Source organism: Halichoerus grypus, chromosome 3 (genome assembly GCF_964656455.1).
Source record: "Halichoerus grypus chromosome 3, mHalGry1.hap1.1, whole genome shotgun sequence".
In the NCBI taxonomy this organism is placed as follows: domain Eukaryota; kingdom Metazoa; phylum Chordata; class Mammalia; order Carnivora; family Phocidae; genus Halichoerus; species Halichoerus grypus.
This window is the reverse complement of record NC_135714.1, coordinates 66,417,645-66,444,578: the sequence shown is the minus strand read 5'-3', so window position 1 is coordinate 66,444,578 and position 26,934 is coordinate 66,417,645. Positions and strand designations below refer to the sequence as shown.

Genomic DNA, 26,934 nt, shown 5'->3' with positions numbered 1-26,934 from the left:
AGCATGAAGGGCAGAGGGAGAGGGAAAGAGAATTCCAAGCAGACTCTGTGCTGTGAGCGCAGAGCCCGACAGGGGGCTCAATCTCACGACCATGAGATCACCTGAGCTGAAACCAAGAATCAGATGCTTAACCGACTGAGCCACCCAGGCACCCCTAGAAAATGCTTCTTTTTGTGCAAAATATTTCAGATAGTAATTCTGAAGAATTCTTGTCACTGGAATATAATGAGCAAATCGTTATTGACTGGATAAAGTAGAAATGGGTAGACACTTCAATAAGGGTTATAACAAGGGATCCTTTCTGGTCATCTGCTTTCAATAATCCTTTAGATTATTAAATCTAAATCTCCATGTGGAAATAAAAGATATTGTTACACTAAAATATTTACAATTAATACCTGGGAAAAATATAAAGTGTAAAAGCACAAAATTATACACTATAATCAAAACTAAAAAATTATTAAAAATTTATACCGTCATGTTTATACACTGCTGAGTGGCAAAAATTTGAATTTTTTCCTTCCTTTTGCTTTTCTGTAGTTTCCAAATGTTATATAATGAGCACTAGTATTACACAGTGTTACTAATTATACAATATTAACATTATTATATTTTCTAATTGAAAGTGTTTTGTATTTTAAAGTTTTCTATACAACTGTACAGCAGCCCAAATCCTCAGTTACTTTCTCTTGTCATAGCAGACCCTAATTTCAGACGTCGTTTGTTCTGCAGTTTCCTTCTGTCAGTGTTGTCGAGTTAGTGGTTATATTAGGTTGCTTGATTTTGTCTCTGAAGGCTTTAAGAATTGGCTACATATAGCAAGCCTCAAGATGGATTGCTCTTATTTAATACCTAATAGTTTAGGTCTTTATGAATGAAACTCCATGTATAGAACAGCATTTGGTTTCCCCATTGTTCTGTTTGTTGTGATGGAACAATGCAAAATTTCGGTGTGCTTTTTTGTTTCTTATGAACAATATATATGGGACTATGGGAAAGTGCTTTATTTTTAATGTTGTCCAGGAGATAATGCTTTCAATTCCCAATTTTATTCATTCAGCAAATATCCATGGAGTGTTTCTACGTGTCAGGCAGAGTTCTAGGCCGCGAAAAAATAGCACTCAATAAAACAAAGATTGCACTCTGGAAACTAACATTCATGAATTAGGAGTACTTTGTTATAGAATTATCTGGTCAACATGTAGAATTAACATCTTTTAGTTAACCAGATAACCTTGTCTAGGTAATAAGACATGTATTTTATTAAAATTATATTTTCTGACCAGTGTTTAAAAAATATGCTCAATAATAAAACCAGGTCTAACTTTTTAAAGCTCTCCAGGATGTGCTTGTGCTCCCTGCACAAATTGTAGTGCTCAGTGTGCTGGTGAATCATGAAAATGTCAACAGATTCTCACTTGAAATAATGTCATTCACTTTTGTTGTGACTCATCGCCATCATCATCTCTCTTTCTCTCTCAAAAATCATTTCAGATTGCCATTTACATTTGTAACTAAGGAAGTAGCCGAAGCCACGTGTAATTGCCTTCTTGCCCAGGCAGAGCAGGCAGACAAGAAGGGAAAATCAAAGGCAGCCGCCGAACGGATGATACTTGAGGAATTCGGACGATGTTTGATGAGCGTCATCAACTCTGCAGGAAAAGCAAAAAGTGACCCTTGTGCCATGAATTGCTAACTCTTGCACAAAAGACTGATAAATGGAACTCTACAGAAAATTGAAGGTGCAGGGACACTTGATTTTCTGGAAGATAGTTTAACAATTATTGTATTGTTAATTCAGTCCTTGTGAGACCTGAAATTATAATATTGAAAGAGGAGAAATTTTAAATGAGGAAATTAGTACATTTTAAATCTTAGTTAAATCTGTTTATGCCCCTTCTAAATTGAGTTTTTCTTTATTGTATTATATGGATTTTTAATTTGCATGGGTTTCTTAAGAATTAGATGTTCTATCCTTCTGATTCTATTGACAAAGGACATTTATAAATTACTATAATTTATAACATATGGTGTTGTATGACTTTGTTCCAGTAGAAAAAGCCAAAGAACCATTGGTATTGCCCAGTCATTCTTTGGCACTAGACCTAAGCAGATAGAATATCTACATAAACAAATTCTTATGAAACATATTCAAATGACATTTTGTGTTTAGAAAAGCACTGTCTTTTTAAGAAAAACCAGCTTTTTAGCACAGATTCTGGAATAACATCTTGTTGTCACTTTGGAAATGTCAGAAGGGGAAGTAATCCATAGGCACACTTTTAAAATAAAAAGGTTTTTAAAAAAACAAAGTGTTAAGGGACAGTAAATAGTTCTTAATAGGCAATGTGTTTCTCTAAGGAGTGACTAAGAAATGCTCTAGGGTGTTTCCGTTTTCTTTGAAGGAGGTGGTGTGCATTTGAAATGATAATAAATTGTCAAAGTGATTACCGGGTACTATTAAAAGTGAGAGGTGCGTATGAATAGAACTTAATAATTTGTAGTGATGATATAGAACCTTACATAATTATCAGGTATAAAATTTGGCTTGGATGGAGAAATAAAGAACATTGAAGCTCTAACAGATGAATTTAGGAAGGATTTTTCATCTATACAGTTCTCTTTATAGACTTTTGAACTAAGAGGTCTCAATCCAATGTATGAGTCTTACTTGGTTTACTGAAAGGGCCTCCTAACAAAACTTTCAACATTATAGTGGGATTTCTTTTTATAAGGGAAGCTTAATATGGCATTCTTTTTAGTCAGTGATTTGATAAGCTGAAGGTATGAGTGTTTTCTTATTACTACTAAAATAACCTAAATCATTTTCACTAATTCAGAATTCAAAAGCTTTATGAATTTAAGAGCCAGTAATAAGACTCTGGATTTTATGACAAGAATAAACCATGTTGGAATTCAGGCATTTTGTTAGGTACCTTAATCCTCAGTAATTATTAGTGTATGATTATTACATTTCCTACAAGGAATCTATAGTTGTATGTATTAAGTGTGTATATATGTTCATATGAACACGCAAGATATAGGCAATAGAAATTAAGTAATCCAAAAGAGGATTCCGTTATTCAATGAAGTATCTTCCTTTTGAAATTTGGATTTATAAAATTATAGTGCAGTAACTTTAAATGTAGATAGTGCAAACATTCTTAGCACCTCAGTCTAGTATGTTTAATTAAAATTTGTATAAATGTAAATTAGTGTAAGAGGATAAAATTATCTAATCAAGTTATTTTTCAAAAGATTACAATACCTTTTTGGTCTAAACCTAAACTTTGTTCATTTTGTACATATTCTGTGTTTAATTCTAATTGCACCTTTGTGATGTGTATTTATATACAGTGTGCAGAAAATGTTTGTGAAATTTGGATTACAATTGTAGATTATGTATGACGGCATTGCTTGAGAATGTTTTGCTTGTAAAAACTTGAAGGTGCAATCAAATGCTACTAGTTTTTCTGATTTTCAAGAAGCTATCTAAAGTATTAAGACTTTTCCTTCCTGTGTAGTACTTACTAAGCGACTTTTTGTATTTAGGCATTTGCATCAAATTGCTGAACAAGATTAATATCCACATTAATTCAACAATTTTAAAAGACTATTTGGGGAGGGTTGGGTATATAATTTTTTTAGCTCTATTTACATCCCAAAGTAGAAAGATTAAATTTATATTTACTAGAGCTATTCAAAGAATACACTTTTCTATATTGTAAAAACAGGACAGCAAAGTAAATCATACAGAAAATAAACATTTATACTATTCTGTAAAAAAAGGGTTTTGTTTTCTTTAAAAACACTTTTAACCAGGTTACAAGAAACTTTTAAAATATGATTTTAAGTAAATTTGACATTACTTCTGAAAGCACACAACTAAAAAATAAGTCTGTCATTTTACCCAATTATGATTAAGCTAAATTGCTTTGAAATGAAGAATATGTCTTTTTTTCCACTGTGTAAGGGCAGAAACTCGGTCTACTTTTTCCTTTCTTTTAATGTTTGATGTTTTTATGCTGAGCACCTTTCCTAGTTTCCTTTTCTCTCAAGAACTAAAAGCAATCTGTAGGTCTTATCTCTGGATTATGTAGGAAACAGAACCTTAATATTGCCGGCAATAAAACAACCAGATCGGCAACCATGAGGAGACTACTGCTTTAGCTTCCCTATTCTTTCATAGGGACAACTGATATTTTCTCCATCTTATGTAAAATGTGAATAAAAATACCTTTAGAAAAGTTTTCCACTTTTATTGTTCTGTAACACAAGTAGTTAAGAAAATAAATACTTATGTAAATGCAGCTTCAAAGCAGGACCTTTTTCAGCATTTTATGTAGAAATTCCACAGCAGCAACTCAGAGAGGGAAGCTAGAAAGCTAGAAAGCCTTTACTATTGGAATTATTTTCTATTATGTTAATTACTTAGGACTTTCTGTGTGAGGGTTTCTTTAATGCAGATTTTGTCATCTATAGACCACATGTGAGCTTTTTATGATCCAAGTGATTTTATAAAATGAAATGTATAAAGGCCTCTTTAAATTAAAAATTCTAAGGTAAGTTTTATGAAAGCATTTAAGGCATGCTTAGTTTTTACTCAAAAGCAGTAAGACAATAAATACATTCAGGGTAATATTTACTGTAAGGCCACAGACTTCAACTCTGTAATTGATTATATTATCAAATGAAATCTGGCAATGGATAAAAAGAATGCATTATGACCAGGTTGGGTTTTATCTCAGGAATAAAAGGTTGACTCAACATTAAAAATAACCAATGTAATTCACTGTATCAACATCAAAAGAAGTAGAACTATATGATCATCTCAGAAGTTGAAGGAAACCTTTTGAATATACTAAAAACTGCTGAATTATATGCTTTAAAAAGGTAAATATTACAGTATGTAGATTATATCTCAAATGTTTTTCAAAAAAAAGGTGTGGAAAAATTATCTGACAAAATTCAAGACCCATTTATGATTTAAACACACACACACTCTCTTCGGCAAATGAGCAAGAGAAGGGATTATCAACCTGAAAAGACCATTTACCAAAAAGTCTACAGCTAACATCATATGAGTGATGAAGACTGAATGTTTCCCCCTCAAAGACTGGGAACAAGGCACTCTTGGTCAACATTGTGTTGCAGGTCACCGTACATATAAGGTGGGGGGAAGGGGAAGAAGACACAGATTGGAAATGAATAAGACAGTATCTGCTGGTGGATAATATGACTGCCTACATAGGAAAATCATAGCAATCTTTAAAAAAAAAAGCTACTAGAGTGAGTTTAAGCAAAGTCAATATACAAAACTGTATTTTTACATAGTAGCAATGAACATTTAGAAACAAATTTTTACAATTACCATTTATAGTAGCACCACAAAACATGAAATGTAACAAATATATACAAGTTCTGTAGGTGAAATGTAGAAAACATTGATAAAATGAAAGAAGACCTTAAAAAAAGATATACCATGTTCATGGATTGGAACATTCAATATTATTAAGATCTCATTTCTCTCCAAATTGATCTTTAGATTCCACAAAACTCCAGTCAAAATCCCAGCAGGAATTTTTGTAAAAATCAAGTTGATTATAAAATTTATATAGAAAGGTACAATTAGAATAGCCAAACATTTCTGAATAAAGAACAGAGTTGAGAGACTCCCACCTAGCTTCAAGAGTCATATAAGGCTAATCAGGTCACTGTGGTACTGGTGAAGTGTTAAACCTATGGATCAATGGAACAGAACAGAGAACCCAGAATTAGACCCATATATAAGTGGTCGATTTTTGACAAGCATTCAAAGGTCATTCAGGGAAGAAAGAATAATCTTTTTAACAAACAGTGCTGGGATATCCATATGTAAAAATACATGAAACTCAACTTACACCACAGACCAGAATTAACTGAAAATGGATCATAACCTAAATGCAAAACCTAAAGCTACAAAATACCTAGAAGAAAACATAAGAAAAATCTCTATGGCCTTGAGTTAGGCAAAGATTTCTTAGATATGAAACTAGGTATGATCCCTAAAAGAAAACTGATAAATTGAACTTAGCAAAATTAATATCTGCTCTTCAAAACACACTAAGAAAGTAAGAAAAGCTACAGACTGGCAGAAAATATTTGCAAAATACATCAGATAGGGCACTTATATCCAAAATATGTAATTAACAATTAAAAAACCCGACTTTCCAAAATATGGGCAAAAGACTTGAACAGACCTTTCACCTAAGATTATGTGGATGGCAAATAATCCTATCAAAAGATGCTCAGCATCTTTAGCCATTAGGAAAATGGAAATGAAAGCCACAATGAAATATCACTGCACACCTATTAAAATGGCTAATTCAAAACAAAACCCTGGCACTACCAAATAGTGGGAAGAAAGGAGAGCTACTGAACTTTCATACACTCCTCATTGGAATGCAGAGTGGTACAGTCATTTCACAAAAAGAGTTCTGGCAGTACAACATATACCTACCATATTACCCTTTGGTAATGGATACAGCACATTTTTATTTATCCATCAGTTGGACATTTAGGCATTTTCACTGTTTTAGCCATAATAATGCTATGAAATTTGTGTACAAGTTTTTAAATGGACATGTCTTCATTTCTCTTGGGTATATGCCTGTCAGTAGAACTGCGGGGAATATGGTAACTCTGTGTTTAACTAACCCTTTGAAGAACTGCCAAGCTGTTTTCCAAAGCATCTGCATTCCCACCAATAGTGTATGAGGGTTTCAATTTCTCCACATTCTTGTCAACACTTATTATCTGTTTAATAGCCATCCCAGTGGGTGTAAAGTGATACCTCATCGTGGTTTTGATATGCATTTCCCAGACGGTTTAGGATGTTGGGTATATATTCATGTATTTATAGGCCATCTGTAGATCTCCTTTGAAGAATGTCTATTCATGTTCTTTACCCATTTTTCAAACTGGGTTATTTGTCCTTCATTATTGAGTTATAGGAGTTCTTTGTATATTCTGGATACAAGTCCTTTATCGAATATATTAGTAAGAATTTTCTCCCATTCTATGGGTTGTCTCTTTCTTGACAGTATCCTTCGAAGCACAAGTTTTTAATTTTGGTGAAGTCCAATTTACTTTTTGTTGTTTATGTTTTGCGGGTCATATTTAAGAAACTATGGCCTAATCCAAGTACCAAGGATTTACTCTATTTCCTTCTAAGAGTTTTTTAGTTTTGCCTTTTACATTTAGGTCTTTGACCCACTTAGAGTTAATACTTTTGCATGTGGACATCCAGTTGTTCCAGCACTATTTGTTGAAAAGTAGGAAAGATAAATTTCTGAAGAGAATGTTTGTTTTCTCTGAAGAAAAAAGGACAAAGGTACTAACTGGAAAATATAAACTAAATTACCCTAATCAAATATGAATAATTTATTTTAAAAATTCACTGTAAAGCATATCATATGAAGTAAACCTGATATCAGACTTGAAACACTTTCACTAGGGCAAGAGCAAGTAACCGTTAAAGGCAGTGAAGGAAATATTTGTGTCTTCCATGTTTGTCCAGTTTATCCAGCATTTGAAGAAATAATGCAAAACACTAGTTTCTTAAACTACAGTATATATTAGTACAGTAGTAAAATGCAACAGCAAAGAACAGACACCTACAGATATGAACCTAGTTTTAAGTAAAGTTCAGGCCAAAACTTGGATTTATATAAACAATAAGTTAAAAGGTGGTGATTTACAAATAGGCTTCCTTTAAATAAGATTTATCCGGTGCATCTAAACTCATTCTATTGCAAACAAAAACCACAATATCTAGACTTCTCAGCAATAGCTCTTGCATAAAATGTAGTACAACTCTGGTTACATCTCAAAACTTAAGCCTTTGTTTGAGGTAGAACAAACAAACATATAAAAATATACAATGTAAGGAGAATTTCAATTAATAAAACTCAACTTTTACCTGGTCATTAATCTTCTGCAATTTTAAGTTTTCATATTAACTGTACTTTGTGAATATTCACTCAATGACAAGAAGAGTAAATGTTTTACACACAGAGATGAATCATGTATTTCTTTTATCCATTTAAAACACTCCCCATATGTGAAAGTACATATACCTGTATGTTTTTCATCTTTTCAACTCTGGGTGTGAGAGAATGGAGAAAATTGTTCTTTGTATGTTTCATCTTCAGATTATTTAAGGTCCTCTAAATTTCTGAAAAAACTCATTATATAATTAAGACAAATATTTTCATAACCATTGTCTCAACTGACCATCTTTTTCTAATTTATTAATCGCACAGCGTGAATCCCATTATTCACTCAACAATGAAAATACGTTTATTTCAGCCTCCCTGCAAACACAAGGAGACTTCAGAAGGAGAAGTTGGAATAAGGCTTCTCCTCATTCTCTGATGGGCATCGGGCTCTTCCGGTGGTCAAGTAAGTACCCACTCTATTACTCAAAAATAGTATTTCGAAGTCCAAGGACAATGGATTGTGAAAATGACATCACCTATGTACTTCCCGGACTACATTTCCCAGCTTCATTGCAGCACATTTCTGTTTTAGGGTACCCTGGCAAAGGGATTTTGTGGTATTCGGTATTTTAAGTTAGCCTAATTTTCAAACCACATCTTAATTTTCTTATGTAAGTAAAAATTATATCCAAGGTTTTATAGGTATTCTGTCAACATTCCTTTCACCTTTTTTTTTTTTTTTCCTGTCAACATTCTTAAGAGCTGTAAACCAAAGCACTTTTAGGGAAGGTAGTCTATCTGTAAGAGTCAATGTTTTAATGACTCTTAGTTATTATCCTCTCATTTTAAAATAGACTGAACAAGTTAAAAGTACGTCCAGTCCCATTAGTCAGTCTTGGAGTAGTGTATTCAAAAGCAGCATCTGTTGGCTAGTCTGCTCCTACTGACTTACAGTTTTCTACGATCCAAGTAACTGAAATGCTGCAAACCAAAGTACAAGATTTTATAATACGCATAATTAGAAATTCTAATTAAGTCAGAATTACAAACTTGTCAACTGTGCAAAATGGTCAATTTACAAAATACAGTAAGTTGAACTTTAAAAAATGTTGACCAATTATTCTTCATAAAAACTTTGACATATTTTAGGTCCCTCATTTGAATGGATATCCATCATTACTTAACAAATGCCTGAATTTATTGGTATTAGCAAAACTTGAACATCTGTAATCCTGTAAAGGTGACCAGTGTTTCCTTGACAAAGTTTTCATTTCAAGTCTTTCTGAATGGTGTTTTAAAGGGTACTGCACTACATCTTTAGCTCTGATCTTTAAGAAACAGATTATTATATCCTTTAGTAACTTTACGAAGTGATTGATGGCACACACTTCTCCATCAAAGAGATGCTCATCTAAGTCTACAAAAAGATAAATATGCCCAGAAAGCTCACATAATATTTTCTGCTGGAGATACAATTCTCTCTGTTTAGGAAGTAGTTCATAGACTGCCATTCTTGAATGGGTTCTTACAATTCGCTCACAAATATTTATGACTTGACATAGACTTTCCGAAGGGAAATGCACACCATTCTTCTTTTTAACACATAACAGTGACCCGATTTTAGCAACTTTGAGATCCGAAGCATACAGAGCACTGATGCAGTCCTCACAGGTTAAGAGAGCTGATAACTTATTTGCAATATAACCGGCACAACAGGTGAGTTTTCGCCTGTGATCTGACAGATCGAGTAATGCCTCACTTAGAGAACAGTAAGACCAGTCTTGGCAAATATCCTCTTTGTGAAAAAGAGTCTTTATACCACTGACACCATACTGACGCTGAACTGTCCAAAGGGCCAAGTCTGTCCTTCGAGCAATTGAAATGTCAAGGATGCTTACTTCACTTAGAAAAACTTCGTCTTGTAATCTGTATCTGGTCTCCAAATTATGGTAAGCTTTCTGGAATGCCATACAGGTAGGGTTAGAACTGGTTACTAATACCTGTCTAAGCGCCTTCAGAAATAATTCCAGATGGTCTTGACTGAATTTGTAAGTCAGAAGATACGGAAAAGGCATGACCTTAGGGAAAACATAATTCTGGTAGAGCCATTTTAAGCTCTCAGCATTAAGTAAAAATCCCAGGAATCCTAGTTTTCGCTTACCTTTAATTATTTGATTGTTGCTAGCGTCAGATAATGTCACAAAGATAGTCTTGGCTTCAATTAGCACACGATTAATTTTACTGTAAGTTTCAGGCAGTAGAGGGCCCTTAAGTCCCTTTCCATAACAGTTCCTACTATTAAAGATGTCAAACAGGTTGTTAATTAAGCGTAAAAAATGGACGGTACCAATACAGTTTTGAAAAGGAGGCAGGCCTAACGACAGCAAGCACTCCAACGCACTGGCCACACTCTCACTGAACACTTGGGCAGCGCAGTTCATCTTCAGTACATGGTTTTTCAGATTTGCAAGTTTTCTTGGGAGTCTTTCTATATTTGCTAATTCCTGTTCCCCTAGTGCTCCTAACTCCACAAGGTGCTGCCAATGTGCTGTGCCATTAATGAACTGAATGCTTTGCAAATTCTGAAATGCGTTTCTTATTAATCTGAGCAAGTGGCAAGAATCAAAGAAGTATGCAATCTGTTGGCTAGAAGATGAAGGATGCTGAAACGTACACTTCATGTTGTCTCCGTCGATATGTATCCCCAAGGCTTTTGCCATCTGAACACTGTGAGCTGTAGCATCAGACGTAACAGCCAGAACTGTGATCCCTATGTCACTCAGTTTGCCGATGGTAAGACGCAGCAGCTGAGCTTGCAAATACCCAGATGCCCTGTTTACGAAAAAATAACCAAGAGGCGCTCGCCAGTGACCAGAAATACCCACTGCCATTAACAAAATCGTTTCAGAGGCGAGGGGCGTTTCATCGGCATCCAGTGCACCGAGGCCGAAGTCCATAAACCCTTGCAGACGGTGACTGTTAGGGTCCCACTGGAGCTGCTGCTTGAGAGAGAGGCTTTTTATGGTCAGTGAACAATACTGATAGAGCTGCTCTCCCTTCTCCACTCTTCGCTGAAGAAAAGAAAAAACGTTGCTGTTGAAACCTGGGCTGGGTTTGCATTTGGATAACCATCTGGAAAATGGGAAAAAATGAAAACGATAAAATTCAAATGAAGAAATAAAAGAAGGAAAAATGCCTTAAATGGTACAAAAGTAGGGGCGTCTGGCTGGCTCAGTCGGTTGAGCGTCCAGCTCTTGGTTTTGGTTCAGGTCATGACTTCACAGTCCTGGATCGGACCCTACGTCGGGCTCTGCGCTCAGTGTGGAGTCTGCTTCAGATGCTCTCTCCCTCCCCAATGAGTAAATATTTATTTTTTAAAAAAAGATTTTATGTCTTTATTTATATTAGAGACAGAGAGCACAAGCATGAGAGGTGGCAGGGAGAGGGAGAAGCAGGCTCCCCACTAAGCAGGGGGCCCGATGTGGGGCTCGATCCCAGGACCCCGGGATCACGACCTGAGCGGAAGGCAGATGCTTAATCGACTAAGTCACCCATGCACCCCTAAATAAAATCTTTAAAAAAAAAAAAAGGTCCTAAAGTAGCCTCAAATCCCTATAGAAACAAAGCCTAGTATAAGTAGCCAAATTCTACAGTTATTTTCAAGTATGTATTCATATAATTACTGTAAAATAAGAAGGTAACAGAGAAACTCAGAGAGGTATTTCAAGATGCAAACGTACCACGAAGCAATTTTCTTGCTCATTTACTTTTTTAAAAAGTATACAAATCAATTACCTAGTTTGTTCTCATTGATGTAGTTATAATTTAGATCATAAACCGGTCTTACCTGTAAATTCAATGAAATGAGAAAACTGCTGAAGGGGAAGGAAACTTTGAGAGTATCTAGCAGATCTACCTCATTTTACAGATTAGGAAACTGGGACAGAGGGAGAGCTTGAACCACATGGCCCTTACTGTGCTGCTAGCTCTGCACAAACAGGAAACCCAGCTTTCCCAAGGTCCTGCTCATGCTTTTCCCTCCGCTCCCTGCAGTCTCAAAATTATGCCCTCAGGGACAATTAAGGTGTCTGCATCTGTCTGCCCTACACAAAGTACCTACATTACTACCTTGGCAGTTCTTTTGTAGTGTCCCTGACCTTCCCAGACTCCTGATTATGCTTTCCTATTAATGTTAGCCTCTGTCTTCAGAATCCTTTTCATTTAGTTCTAATTTACTCTTTCTAATTTGTTGTAGGGTCAGGAAAGGCAACAGCCAAGGTGAATCACTGTCTAAGATAAGACTAAACGGATTCTGAAGTAGAGACGGAGTGTTCATCTTAACTGAAGTTTACTTTAAAAAAAAAAAAAAAAGATTTTATTTATTTGACAGAGAGAGAGACAGAGAGCACAAGCAGGCAGAGCGGCAGGCAGAGGGAGAAGGAGAAGCAGGCTCCCCGCTGAGCAGACCCCGACGTGGGGCTCGATCCCAGCACTCTGAGATCATGACCCGAGCTAAAGGCAGACGCTTAACAGACTGAGCCACCAGGCACCCCTGAAGTTTACTTCTGTAACTCAAATGACTTGGGGGGGGGTATATTTCTTTCCATTTTTTAAAAGATTTTATTTATTCATTTGAGAGAGAGAGAGACAGAGCACAAGCAGAGGGAGCAGCAGAGGGAGAGGGAGAAGCAGATTCCCCGCTGAGCAGGGAGCCCAATGTGGGGCTCGATCCCAGGACCCCATGATCATAACCTACACCGAAGGTAGACGCTTAACTGACTGAGCCACCCACAGGCCCTCTTTTTTTTTTTTTAAGATTTTTTATTTGAGAGAGAGAGAGAGGGCAGGCATGCTAGCATGAGCAGGGGGACGGGCAGAGAGAGAGGGAGAAGCAGACTCCCCACTGAACAGGGAGCCCGATGTGGGGCTTGATCCCAGGACCCTGTAATCATGACCTGAGCCAAAGGCAGATGCTTAACTGACTGAGTCACCCAGGCGCCCCAGGGGAGGTTATATTTCTGATTTTTGGGCTCTATTCTAAGCTGCCAAGGTTTCTTCTTGGACAGCTGACCTCTAATTGAGACTCTAACGTACCTCCCTAAGTATTTCAGGACAGGGCTTTCCAAATATTTTGCTGCAACCTAAAAGTTCCATAAATGAAATTTACCCTCACTACATGCCATGCACACACGTATATAACATGTGTGTATATAATGCCAATTATGACCCACTAAATTGATTTCAAGATGCACTAACGGATTTGAAAAACACATTTATAGGATGCAAAAGACATATTTTAAGTTGCTTTCAACCTATTTAAGAGACAAAAATATTAATCAAAAAAATTTTAAGTATTAATCAGCTGTTGATATTTTAAAATAGTAAGATAATGACAAAACAGGGCAATGCTATAGCCCACTAGTATGCTGAATGCCCTTTGCAAATGTGTCTCCAAATTTTAATTGTTAAAATTTTTTTTTCTTGCGTTAGGATTCCTCAAGTGAACACCAAAGATGCTAACCGTGTTGCATATGGAATCAGTATGTAATGAAACTACTTTATGCCTCTACGTAAAAGTTTTTATTTTAAATAGGCTAAGAAGGGACGCCTGGGTGGCTCAGTCGGTTAAGCGACTGCCTTTGGCTCAGTCATAATCCCAGGGTCCTGGGATCGAGTCCTGCATTGGGCTCCTTGCTCAGCAGGAACCCTGCTTCTCCCTCTGCCTGCCACTCCCCCTGCTTGTGTCCTCTCTCTCTCTCTGACAAATAAAATCTTTAAAAAAATTAATAAATAGGCTAAGAAAGCTTATGTTCTTTGACTTTGATTTTTAAATGGAATTCTAAATGGTATCTTAATGTTCATAGCTACGAGAATGAGGTCTTGAATATCAGGCAGAAAGATATGTGGCCTTGTTTCTAAAAGTTTTTGTAACTGAGGGTGGAAATACCCAAACCGTTTGTGACTTAGAACTGTAGAGAAGTGTCTGATTTCTGTCTCAAACCTTTCTTCCCCCTCAAAATGAAAAAATTTGATTAAAAAAATGTGTCATTTTTTTACAAAGTAAAACAATACCAAAAAGTACAAAAAATAATAGTCACTTTAATATTTCAGGGACGTTCTTCTAGATTTATGTATATACACCTAGATACAATTTTCAAAATTTATACTGAATCTATTTTTTTTACTTAATAGAATGTTACAGAAATATTTTTCTGTGTCCTTAATTACTGACCTACCGCAATTTAAATGTGTACATGGTATACCATAGTATAGGTAAGCTATAAATAATTTAACTAACCTATATCGAAAGATGTTCAGGTTGTTTCCATTTTTTAGAAAATACAAACAGGGGCGCCTGGGTGGCTCAGTTGGTTAAGCGACTGCCTTCAGCTCAGGTCATGATCCTGGAGTCCGGGGATCGAGTCCCGCATCAGGCTCCCTGCTCAGCGGGGAGTCTGCTGTTCCCTCTGACCCTCCCCCCTCTCATGCTCTCTCTATCTCATTCTCTCTCTCAAATAAATAAATAAAAAATCTTTAAAAAAAAAAAAAAAAAAGAAAATACAAACAGCACCATACTGTGTACTTGGGTGCACATATACACATGTACGTATTCATGTCACTTATGCAATTCCTAGTAGTAGGATAGAAAGGTAAATTTACTTACACTAGCATTGAAATGAATGGATTCAACTTTTTTTTCTAAGATTTTATTTATTTATTTGACAGAGAGAGAGGAGCACAAGCAGGGAAATAGCAAAGGGAGCTCTAGAGGGAGAAGGAGAAGCAGTCTCCCCGCTGAGCAGGGAGCCCCACATGGGGCTCGATCCCAGGACCCTGGGATCATGACCTGAGCTAAAGGCAGTCGCTTAATCGACTAAGCCACCAGGTGCCCCTGGATTCAACTTTTTTAAGAAATTAAAAACAAATTTTGGACCTCCGGTGCACATAATTGGGTGAATCAATTTAAAATTAATTCACATTCCCAAATCTTCTTTCACAGAGTTTTTACCAATAATTTACATTCTCATCAACATGATCTTTTAAATTAAACAATAGCTTATTTATGGAGTGATCATAGGGAGTCCATTGTGTGGCTTAAAACTCTGCCTGGAAAAATTACAGCGCTGAAGAGCCATAATGCTGAGCTGAGTGTTTTTCAAGACTATTAGATCCTCCCATGGTCTTGTTTACCTTTCAATCTCTCATATCACCTTCCCTATTAGAGGGAGCTGATTTACTAAATTGCAATGAATACCTAAATAGAAAATTAGAAAAAAATCTATAAGATCATTCCATATCTATCGCTGTTACAATAAGGAAGGCTAAGGATGTTATGACATTCTTACAAAAGATATGTGAAAACAAACCTTCAAGACCCAAAGAACTGAAATTATAAGAAGCAGAGCTCTAGAAAGGTTCTGGACATAAAGAATTCAAGAGAGAACTGAAAAAGATCCAACATCAGTGCACAGAAAATTAGAGAAGGGACTGATAGTGGCTAAGAATTAGAGAAAGATACAACAAGTAGAAATTAGTGAGGGAGGTACCTGTCTGAACCAAGGGTTTTTAAAAATGTAAGTCTGGCTTGGTCTGTCATCATCTAATTGTTTACCATATAACTGTTTCTCCATCATCACAGAGGGGAAAAACAACTATTCACATTTTCTCCTTTCTCCCCAAACTTCTTTTATCTCCTTCCCCAACTCTCAGCTATTATCTTTTTAAGTAGGCTCCATGCCCAGTGCAGAGCCCAATGTGGGGCTTGAACTCACAACCCTGAGATCAAGATGTGAGCTGAGATCAAGAGGAGGTCACTTGACGGATTGAGCCACCTAGGTGCTCCTCAGCTATTATCTTTATGTCACTGAGAAAACAGAAGCAATCCACTAAAAACTCATTTTCCTGCCATCAATCTGTTAACCTACTGAATCTTATCTCCGCCTTTCTTCCTGTTTAAATGAGTGAATTGTCCCTGTTCCTCATTAAAGCCAGACGTCTCTCCACAATGGTGTCAGATGTTATCCCCCACAATTATCCTTTCTCCCGTGCATCACCAATTTTCTCCCCCACTAGATCATTCCCTTGAGTGCGCAAACACTGAACAACTGTGCTCTCAACAGACGCCCTCCCCTCCACCTATGTTCCCTTCGCCCCCACAGATTCATATCTCTGCTCCTTACATAGCAAAACTCCTTGAGAATCCATAATCATGGTCTCTCTTTCTTAGGCTTGATCAATATAAATAAATGTCCAATAGCTGGAGAATGCCCCGGTTAAGTAGGGCACAACTTCCTGATACTATGCAGTTGTTAAAGATCGTAACTATGTAAAAAACTAATAAATCTAAGAACAGGAAAAAGACTGGAAGAAAATTCCCTAAATGTTAATAATAATTAAATGAGTGAATTGTCCCTGCTCCTCATTAAGGCCAGACGTCAGTAAGGTTCAGAAACCACAGGAAGGAGTTGGCCTATAGGTTGTGGGTAATGGGGAGGCTTATGTTATACATCAGGAAAGTGACTATTATCCGGCTGAATTGTGTCCCTCAAAAAAGATATATTGGAGTCCTAATCCCCAGTACCTCAGAATGTGACCTTATTTGGAGATATGGTCTTTACAGAGGTAATCAAGTTAAAATGAGGTCATTAAAGTGAATCCTAATCCTACATGACTGGCCCTCATAAAAAAGAGGAAGTTTGGGCATGAAACACACATATATAATGGAAGATGATGTAAGGAGACACAGGGAAAAAGACCACCACCTACAAGTCAAGAAGAGAGGCACGGAACAGACCCTCCTCCCTCACAGCCCTCAGAAGGAAGTAACCCTGATGACACCTTGATTTTGGACTTCTAGCCTCCAGAACTGTGAGACAATAAATTTCTGTCATTTTTAAGCCAAATACATACATACATAGGCATCTGTAAAACCAGTGATAAAAAAAAATAGTAAAAGTTAAGTATTACTTTTATAAGACATTACTGTAAAGCTTCTGTGTTATTTGCTTATAACACAGGGTTATAACACTAAGAGTTATAAATACATCTATGTATTTTGACCACAAATCCTACAAAATTATTTACCAAAATCTCCTCCCTGAACAACCTGCCCCAGGCATCAACTACAGTGCTTACAAAAATGCAGATTTTTGTGCTTAGCCTCAAACCAATCGTGACAATCTAGAACTGTTCTAGATTTTCTAGGATAGTCTGATACTAAAACTACTGAAAGGTTTTAGAAGTCCCCAAACTACTAAAGTATATTAGAATCCAGATTTTTTTTTTTATCACTGAGAGTGTCTCTGCCATCTGGAGGATGCAAAAAAATTGTCAGACTATATGCCTTCATTTTGTTGGTGAAAATCTTGCTGCTGTGATAATATGCAAATACCACCTAAAAGTTTCTAAAAAGAGAAAATGGATTAATAAATGAGAGTATGAGTACGAACAGCCTTAGCACATAAAATGCAACAAAATAATAAAATACTCGTTTTCTTTGACATCTAAAAAGTAATTCACTTACGTCCTGAGGATGGAAGAATGAGGCAGCTTGAGAATCTTTCTTACATAATCATAGACTTTGCTACTGCACAAGTAGAGGGTACATGCAAACTGTTTCATTTCTGTGGAGTACTCAGCTGTTTCTCTCCAGTTATACAACTCCCACTTAAAATCTGTTAAAATAAATTTATTTATTCTTTGTGATGAAGAGTGTATACAGTAACATTTTCAGGTACAGATCATAGCATTTGGATGTAAATGCAGTGGGCATCCAAATCCAAATCCAAATCCAATCACAGTTTAACTGAGTTTGTTCAAAGGTTAATATCCAATCTTAGGGCCTCCTGACCAATTAATTCCTCCTGTTCATCTTGGATCATTTCACTCAAAAGAGAGAAGAAAAAAGTTTCCACTTGAATCACTATGTTTTACTATTCATTGGCAGCCTAAGTGGAGAATTTTAGAGGAATAGGAAAGAGAATGAAATAATTGGATAAACCAAAGTCTCTGGGTTATGAGTATATTTATTTGTTTTATTTTGTTCCCTAGTTACCATTTATCTGAGGGTGAAAATGAGACACAAGAAACATTTCTGAGGATAGGATGCTATTCAGATTGAATAGACAATCTTGCCTACCTTGAGAAAAAAAAAAAATCCTCTTTCCTGGTGGGGATTTCTATTTATTACCTCTGTTCCCCTACTGGAAAAACACAAAATATTCTCCTCCTTTGAAGATACCTACTCTTTTCTAGAAACAAGACATACTTTTTTTTACCAGAATGTAAATCCAAAATCTCTGCTGCTTTGGCATCAAAGAGTAAGTCGGCAATACTTATTTTGTCCCTCTTCAAATATCTGGTCACAAAGAACAGTAGGTAGTCTTTCCAATGGACATATATATCCTCTATATTTGAGAAAATAATATGGACACTCATAGAATTTTCAAGCTCAAAGGGAACTGGCAAAATTATCTGGTTCAACTCCACCACAAAAACACTTTAGTGATAAATTATGTAGCAGTTAAAATTGCTTATAAAGAATTTGCAGTAAAATGAGTGCTTTATAAAAAATGAAAAGTACAGTATATGGTATCAACCGTATGATCTCATCTCTGGGTAGCAGGATTATGTGTAATTTTTATCATTTATATATTTCTTTGCTTTTCCTATAATAAACACATTACTTTGAAAGCTGGAAATACCTAAAAGGATTTTGGCAACTACTTTTCCTTCTTTGTGCTTACCCCGACACTTCATGTTTCAGCGAAAAGCACATTTTCATAGGCAGGAGCAAAGTAAATACTTAATGGTAATTCGGAAAAGGGGAACATACCTGAAAACTGTGCTCGTAGCAGACACTCTGTCTCTTCAGAAAGGAGTTTCTCTTCTACTAGTGCATCAATTAATCGTAAGCCCTTTCTCTTCTTGATCATCCTGTAGTTTTTTACAGAGACCAGTCTTTTTTTGGACACTTGGAGCATCTGTTGCACCTCAGCCAGTTTCTCTGCACCTATTGTCAGAGGTCTCTTTAAACTGTAGTTATGGTCCTCGGTAGCAACCTCTTGCGAATTATCAGGAAGTGGCTGTTTGAGGATTTTCTGTCTTGCTTTACCTTTAAGGTGTACACCCTGCAGAACCTGCAATAGAAACATCAAATTCAGGTTATTTTTTGAAATTACACAGAAGACGGTCTATAAAAATACCACTAAATGCAAAGCACTCACCTGGTTGCTGTGGAGAGTTAATTATGAAAGAAAAAGGTCAGAATCTCTGATTTTTTCAAATGTATTTATAGGAAAATGTGAAAAGAGTTTTTTGGTTTTTTTCATCTATACAGAAATAGTAACCTGATGCTGAAAGTTAACATGACACTGAAAGTGTCTGAAATGGTTAAGGTAACAACAGAAAGGTGGTAATTTGGGAAGGCTTCGTGGAAATGAGTTTTGAGTAGTTTTTTAAAGGAGCAATAACGTGACTTAACAGAGGGGACAGGAAAGTTATTTGTGCAAAAAGGAAGGCATAGTGGACAGAGCACGGGCTTTGCAATTAAGACTGATCTGGGTTTGAATCCTGGATCCCTCATTTATTAGCTGTCACTAAACTTCTACAATCCCTCATCTCCTCATCTGTAAAATGTGGATAATAATACAGAGTTGTTTTAAGGATAAAATAATTTATGTAAATCTTCTGGCACAACGGCCTGGACTACTGTAGGTCTCAGTAAATAATAACTATTGTTGATTTTACACAAAAGCATGAAAGCAAGTCAATTTCTCACTATGCAGTAGTTTGAAAAGAGAATTTGAAAAAAGAATACAATAGTTTGAAAAGAGAATTCAGAGCAGTTAGATCAAGTGTAGAAATGCACAATTAAAAGGAAGCTCTTAGAGCTTATGAGTTTGGATTTGACACCAACTACATTCTTCTGAATAGAGGAATGAGACAAAACAATACCGAAAGGAGATTCCAATGGATAAGAGGGAAGGGTAGCGTCAGGATAGAACAGGTAGATGACTACTGCAGGCTGTGCAGACAGTGACGAGCCATGTATAAAAGGGTGGCCAAGAGGTGGCCAAGCAACGAAAGAATGTAACACGAGTACTGGTAACTGACTCATGGAAAGCCCTCTCTTTTCTGTATATAACTCTCTATATCAATGCTAATAATTAGGTACATTTTTGGTCAAGATCAATAACATTATTGGAGGAGTCCTAAAAAGGCGTCATTTCTAAGTGTTCTGGAAACTGTCTCACACTTAAACAAAAGCCTGAATTCTAAGGCATCTACTAGTTGATTCTTGTGATCAGTTTAGTAATCTTAATGTGTATCTTGACAACGATTTGCATTTATATACCTAATTTAAAAAAAAAATTCCAATATTACATATAGATTAAAAAAAAAACCCCAAAACGAGTTTTCTAAGCATTTAAAATTATTGGATTTATTTTAAGACTTAGGATTTTTTTAAATCTCATGTGTGGTATCTTGGTTTTTAAAGGCTCTGTAGAATTTAGTTTTTTTTACACCTAGATTTAAGTACCTTGTATAGAGAAACAGAAGGCACAGCTCCTTTTTTCAGCTTTCTTCTTATGCCATATGACTCAAAGTCACTTTCTTGAAAATGTTTGGAACATAGTATAGCACCTGGTCCTGGGATCCAAATCTTTTTGCTTCTGGGGTCCACACGATTAACAGCCCTGATCCATTTTGAGCGCTGTATGGTATCAGTTGGAAATCTACAGCAATCATATTAAAGTTCCATTAACATGAAAATATTATAGTAATACTACAGTAGTATTTATTACATAAACCCATTTATTATTTAACTGCTTTACATAAACATCAAGTCCAGTTAAAGTTTAACTTACTCAATCTGATTTCATTTTTCAAAGTTCTTTGGTTTTTTTGAATCCAAGATTTCAGTATCTAAGGGATCTCATTTGCTTCAATTTGTACGAGGGCAATTCTCATATTAAATACCCTACCACATTTTGTCTTCACTGCCTACACTTAACAGAATTTGCTCAAATTTAGTATGTGCATCTTTAAACACGTCCACAAATTCTGTGCTTCTCCTCCTAGCCTAATGCCCCTCCCCTTGAGTGTGGGTTAGAGTTAGTGATTTGCTTCTAAGAAATAAAAAAAAAAGCAGGAGTGACAATGGGCTAAGTAAGACTAGATAATAAAAGGCACTTGGTCCCTCTACTGAATGATTTTTTCTCTGGGGGGAATTTCTCTGCCATGTAATAAGCAGTCCTATAGAGATACAGGTCTACTGGGCAAGAAACAGGCTTCCAGCCAAAGGCCATGTTGAGTGAGCCTTTCTGAAAGTACACCCTTCAGCCTCACCAAGTGTTCAGAAGATTCTAGTATTGGCTAACATCTTACTGCAACCTTATGAGACACCCTGTAACACCCAGTTAATCCACTCCTGAATTCCTGCCCTCAGAATTCATGTGAGATGTTTGCACACTGCATTTTTAAAAAAATTTGTTACTGAGCAGTAGATAACAAGTACACTTCCCATACTCAGTTTTCCTCTTTTTTTGAAAGGCACCACTTTTTCCCAGCCTTGAATATAAAAATTACCTTGTAGGTCTCTATTTTTAAGCCCAAATTACTATGTTTAGAAATTGTGAGGAAAAAAAAATTATGAAACTGATATAATGAAAATCACAAAACTACTCTTTCTGCACCTTCTTCCTTGATTTGTCCTGGGGACAGATCTACAGGTAGCTGTGTGATTTTTGTATATTTTAACTTAGGTTTTAAAGCATGTAGTTGTTATGAACTGAAAACTAGTGAAAATTTTAAGTTCCTCAGCTCATGGTTAGGGAAATAATACAGCAGTATAGTAAAACAGAATTCTGAGATATTGAATTCTGAAAGAATTGGAAAGAACACTGAATTGGAGAAAGAACACTGAATTGGAAAACCTGTATTTAAGCTTCAATGACCTTTTATCAGCCATGTGGTATTAGATACATCTCTCAATCTTTGAGCCCCCTCACAGGGTTGTTGTAAGGGTGCACAATGCGACAAATGCACTCAAAAGCCTTTGTAAATGGTAAAGTACTACCCAGAGTTTGTTCTTTCCTAGGAACAACAGTTCCACTTTCAGGACTTTCATTGTATTGTTCCAGGAAGATAATGCTACTTGATCAAAAGGAAGGTCTTTTTCTAATAAAGGCGAGGCAAATCTATCTCTTTTCACTGAGTTCCTTTCTTCACTAATGGCACATGCTTGTGAGGCAGCTTTTCCACAAAGGACAGTAAAAAGGTAGCTAGTCCACCAAGTTCTACTACTAGCCTGATCCTCTGATACAGTTTCCCGACTGGAATGCCTGCTGACCACACCCATCAATCCCCTTAACCTGTGGAATGGCCTGGGCCATCTGGAGCCCTTGAAGTAGGTATAACAAGCCAGTCCCAAAAAGCTCATTGGTTTGCCCCAAAGTACTAAACAAAATGAAAGGGTTGGGAAAATACTGTAGTCTAACCAGCATGACTAGTTTGAATTCCAAACAAAATTAAATTGGTAATAATAATTGATACTACATTTAAAGCATTTACCTTGTGCCACAAATATACGTGTGTGTGTGTTTAAAGTTTATTTAAGTAATCTCTACATCCAACCATGGGGCTCAAATTCATGATCCAAGACCAAGAGCTGCCCACTCTTCCAACTGAGCCAGCCAGGCACCCAAGTGTGTGTGTGTGTTTTGAAAACTTAGTTTTAGTCAAAAATTATGCACGACACGCGTTTTTATCCTTTCACAGAAGATGAAACCAAAACCAGACCTAAGTACAGCTACCAGTAAATAGTAGTTGAAATTGGAATTCATGTCTCCCTATTCTAAAGCCTCCTCTGGCAAAAGAAAAATCCTAAACCAATCATCATCTCATATATACATTAATGAATTGGTTTACACTAATACAGAATCCATTTTCTCTCTCCTGCTGATTATGCCTTTTTTATACCACCGGAAGAAATTTACCTTTGGCTCCCTGCATATATTTTCCAGAAAAAGTGGCTAACAAAATCCTTTCTACAGTGGTTGCCTCTGAGGAGAGAGAGAAAGGATTGAGGGGGTAAAGTTTTAACTATAACTGTAACTTAATTCTCTTTTAACGGGAAAAAAAAAACCTGAAACAAGGCAAAATGTTAATATCTACTTAATTCTAGTGGTGGGTACATAGATGTTTGTTATGTATTATTTTTTGCCTGCTAGTGTTTTTGAAATGTTTCATAATTAAAAGTTTAAAAATAGAATTAATTATATAATTCAGGTAAAAACTCTTCCAAATTATCATACATATATTACTTTAGTTATGAAATAAATTGTTTAATTGCTTTACACCAACAAAAACAGAATGAATCAAAGTGTCACTTCTTTAAACTTGCCAGTCCCATTTCATATTTAACCATTTATGTGTCTAAGTTCCAGTATTCTCTTAACAATTTCCACACCTTTAGTCATTTTGATTCATGGTTTTCAGCCACAGCCCCTTGCCTGTGTCCCTGCAACATCTTTCACAACTCTGGTAATGGTGCTGGGGATGTTGGGAAGGCTTCAGAAGAGATAATATTGGAGCAAGAACTGAAGTGTCGATAGGAGTTTGCCATGCAGACAGTGGCCACACCAAGCAGATGCAAAAACACAGAGATATAAAATAACTACTGGATCTTACTTCATAAAGCATTGAAAAATAAGTTAATTTGGAAGCTGAAGAGGGTTAAAGGAGAGTACAGAGGTAGCTGGTACTGGTTACAGATGGGCTGGAAGGATGGCTAGAGGTCAGATCATAAAATATCTTTTATGCTCCAGTAAGTTTGGGATCTATCCTTCAGATCCGTGGCCTCCAGAGGAAAATGCACTCATCTACTGAGATTTGAAGAACATATTAGAATCCATTTTTATAATTTTTTGCCCCATCCTTTGATTTTTGTGTTTCATAATATATATTAGTACATCACTTCATGTATGTAATTTATAAATCACCATGCATATATCAGGGGCCTGTACTCAAATTTCCTTATGGAGAGGGCTCCATGATCAAGAAGTTTGAAGATGATGCCTCTGGGCAATGGCAAGTTGACAAATTCTTTCCCACGTTACCTTTTGCTGAACCCTTCTGCTCAATACTACCTTGTTGCTAGGACTAACATCATAGTATTCTAACTCCTCTCCCTGTCTCTTTCTCCTGCCTTCCTTACAACTTCCTAGGTATAGGAAGACAAAGATGATTCCCTCCCATTCATACATAAGGACATGTGTTTCATTCAGCACACATATACAATAACAGAAAACAGAGGGAATGTAATTCACGTTTGGAAGAGAGGTATAGAAGGAAAGGCTCCACAAGGAGCTTGGACTATGTCTTTTAGGCACTGAAAAGTTCAGATTAAAATCCTTTCTTCAGGAAGCTAGCATAAAATTTGCATTTTTTGAAAAATCTTTTCTGGGAATCAGGAAAGTGGAATGAATGGGGAAGAAATCAGCCTGGAAGAATCATAGCAGACTACTGTAATAATTACATCACTTTCTTTTCTTAAAATAAAGCAGGTCTTACTTTGGTCCTCAATATATAAAATAAACAAAAGCAATAAACGAACTCTTCCTCATTTAAAGAACCTAAGAAGTCATAAGAAAAGCATGGCAGCAAAAAATTGAAAAATTAAGAGAAAAAGGAGGTAAGTAGGGACACAGTGTCAAAATCAATGGAGGTGAGAGTTTCATGGAGTAGCTGATATGATTAAAAGTTAAAAAGAGGTCAAGAGAAGGATTTAGAAGAGCTCACTTAGATTTGGGAAGATTACTGGTGACCCTTTGTCAGTGCATTAGAGCAGTAGTGACAGGTATCTGGCTACAATAGCTTGAAAAGTCAATAGGACTTGGGGAAATAGGTGTATGCTCCTGTTCTGAGGAGCCTGGTTACAGAGGGAAGGAGTGGTAGGGTAGTGCAGTTGTGCACATCGGCTCAAGAGTTTGTGAGTCTGTTTAAAAATGGAAGCAATGTGAGCATGCTCATTGACTTAGACAAGTGATCAGCAGAGAGAGCAGTTTAAAATAAAAAGAGAACAGGAACAAATTGATGGGGAAAAATCCCTAAGGAGGAAAAAAAAAATACAATTACAACAGCTTAGTTGGAGGAATCAGCCCTATTTAAAAAAACAAAACAAAACAATGACTACAAAAGGCCTACCACACATAGTTGAAACTCCTTAACCTTTTCTTTTTAAATGTCTTCAAGCTACTTTTCCCACTCCTCTGGTTATCTGCACTTTCCTTCCCTTTACGTTTTTCCATACTATTCCTATTTAAGTGCTATCTAACTCCCAGCCCCGATTAATTTCAAGGTCCAATTCAAATACCACCTGTCCCATAAAGCTCTTTTTGATCTTCTCATAAAGTCCTCTGTCAATGGTTTAACTCTCTACATCTCCTATTACCTTTGTAGACTACCTCTTTTTGAAATACATTTTTTTTGTGAGAATCTGTTTTACTCACTTTTCTACTTCCCATTGTGCCTTGAACTTTGATTTGAATGATATATATATATCACAGATGGACTACAGATGTGGGTTTAAATTAAGACTGCTCTGAAAATCTGCCCCACTCTGGAGCCAAATGAAACTTCTTGCCATGACCAGATGCAGCCATTCTGGCCGGCCTTGTAGAGCTCAGTCAATTCTACAGAATAACTTGCAATGACAGGCAGTACTGGTGAAAACTCATCTACACTCATTCTCGTGAGCAAGCCACACACTCTAATGGAATCGAACACCTTCGACAGTTCTCCCAAACTGCCCTCCCTTCCCGTCTCACGTTAAATAATAAGACGACCGAAAGGAAGCACAACTCCTTTCGAATAACCCCCGCTAAAAGCCATTAGGTAAGCGGTAGGCAACGAGAAACAATCACCAACTTAGAGATAAACAATGTGCGGGAACAGTAGGAACAACCTTAACTCTCAAACTTCCCCCGTTCCTTTCCTCCACGCTACGCACGTCACGCCACGTCACGTCAACGGCGCGACGCACGCCCGGCCCCGCCCCACCCTGGCCTACTGCCCGCCAGGCCGTGTGGGAGTTAGACAGCCGGAGGCTGCTCTCACGCACTGGTGAAAGGAGAGGCCGCGCTCCCGGCTCAGCACGGTGTCCCGGGTGCTGCAGCCCACTGCCGAGCAACTTCGGGTCATCTTGCTACGTGGGGCTCCACTTTGGGTGTTCCCGTGACAGCATTAATCGCGACAGATTTAGCTCCGCCCGTGGGCTCGGCGGCTACGACCTTTATTTGTCGGAAAAGGCGGGCTCTTAAGGCGCAAGACTCCTACCCTTCCTCTTCGTGGGCGCTGCGCTTGACGTCGTGACCAATCACAGGCCACGTCGCGCCGCCGCAGCCAATCGGAAAAACCGGGGCATTAAGATGAGCACTTGACGGCTCCTCCCTCTCTGTTCGAGGCTGGTTAGTGGGTTTAGTTGTTGATGGCCTCGTTTTCCTCCTGTTTCAACCCCATCTGGTTACATCCGATTCCATCGGGGTTCTTGTGAGACAGAGCTTGAGAATGCGAAGCGAAGAGGCAAGGGCAAAATTGAGGCGAATCCAGGGGCATGCGGATAGGTCTCCGGTGCGAGCTCAGAAAGTGACTGGAGGATATGGCTGGGGGAAGAGATGGGAGAGGAATAAACGCGGTGCCCTAGAAATATTGAAGACAAAATTGGGCCCAAAATAAATTATTAACTGAGAGGCATATCATTTCCTTGCGTTTTATTTGGTAGTTCCTTGATGTGGAGATAATAATATAGGAGCTGTTGGTATGGTTGGCCTGAGATAAGTGACCCCGGAGGAGCTTGAATGAGAGTGAATATGAGGATACGTCGGCTTTTAATTCAACGAACCCTTTTCTACAAGACCCTTTGTCACTGTGGGGGAATTAAAAAGGAAATAAG

At 37.1% G+C, this 26,934-nt stretch overlaps 3 protein-coding genes across 47 annotated transcripts in view; 2 read left to right on the top strand and 1 right to left on the bottom strand.

Annotated features, from left to right (window-relative positions):
• Positions 1-4,250, top strand: part of LIN54 (lin-54 DREAM MuvB core complex component) — a 79,508-nt gene extending 75,258 nt beyond the window's left edge. For all 10 annotated transcript variants that reach the window (XM_078068862.1, XM_078068863.1, XM_078068857.1 and 7 more), the window contains one exon: positions 1,495-4,250. In XM_078068862.1, coding sequence (XP_077924988.1) covers positions 1,495-1,696 — 202 coding nt within the window. In that variant the 3' untranslated portion in view covers positions 1,697-4,250. The remainder of the gene's footprint in view (positions 1-1,494) is intronic.
• THAP9 (THAP domain containing 9) lies at positions 4,245-26,279 on the bottom strand. Of its 3 annotated transcripts, XM_036074399.2 has the most exons (5): positions 26,104-26,279; positions 20,521-20,716; positions 18,814-19,117; positions 17,503-17,653; positions 4,245-11,111 (listed from the first exon to the last, which is right to left on the bottom strand). In XM_036074399.2, exons 1-5 carry the CDS (start codon positions 26,181-26,183, stop codon positions 9,134-9,136), a joined length of 2,709 nt encoding a protein of 902 aa, XP_035930292.2. In that variant the 5' UTR covers positions 26,184-26,279; the 3' UTR covers positions 4,245-9,133. The 3 variants fall into 3 exon arrangements, with proteins under 3 accessions (XP_035930292.2, XP_077924980.1, XP_077924981.1); XM_078068854.1 differs by lacking the exon at positions 20,521-20,716 and having other exon boundaries at positions 26,104-26,234; XM_078068855.1 differs by lacking the exons at positions 20,521-20,716; positions 26,104-26,279 and adding an exon at positions 19,205-19,468.
• SEC31A (SEC31 homolog A, COPII component) overlaps positions 26,267-26,934 on the top strand; it is an 84,703-nt gene continuing 84,035 nt past the window's right edge. For 31 of the 34 annotated variants that reach the window (XM_078068841.1, XM_078068840.1, XM_036074371.2 and 28 more), the window contains exon 1: positions 26,267-26,934. The gene's annotated coding sequence lies outside the window, so the exon portion shown is untranslated. The other 3 variants (XM_036074373.2, XM_078068839.1, XM_036074370.2) reach the window with 3 other exon arrangements.

What these genes read in the sequence shown, in the direction of transcription:
- THAP9 (XM_036074399.2), bottom strand. Translation starts at nt 26,183, where the DNA reads ATGACCCGAAGTTGCTCGGCAGTGGGCTGCAGCACCCGGGACACCGTG. An exon ending in GCTACGAGCACAGTTTTCAG is followed by an intron (nt 17,654 to 18,813) that starts GTATGTTCCCCT and finishes TTATTTTAACAG; the next exon opens with ATTTTAAGTGGGAGTTGTAT. An exon ending in CATTCTTCCATCCTCAGGAC is followed by an intron (nt 11,112 to 17,502) that starts GTAAGTGAATTA and finishes CCCATTTTCCAG; the next exon opens with ATGGTTATCCAAATGCAAAC.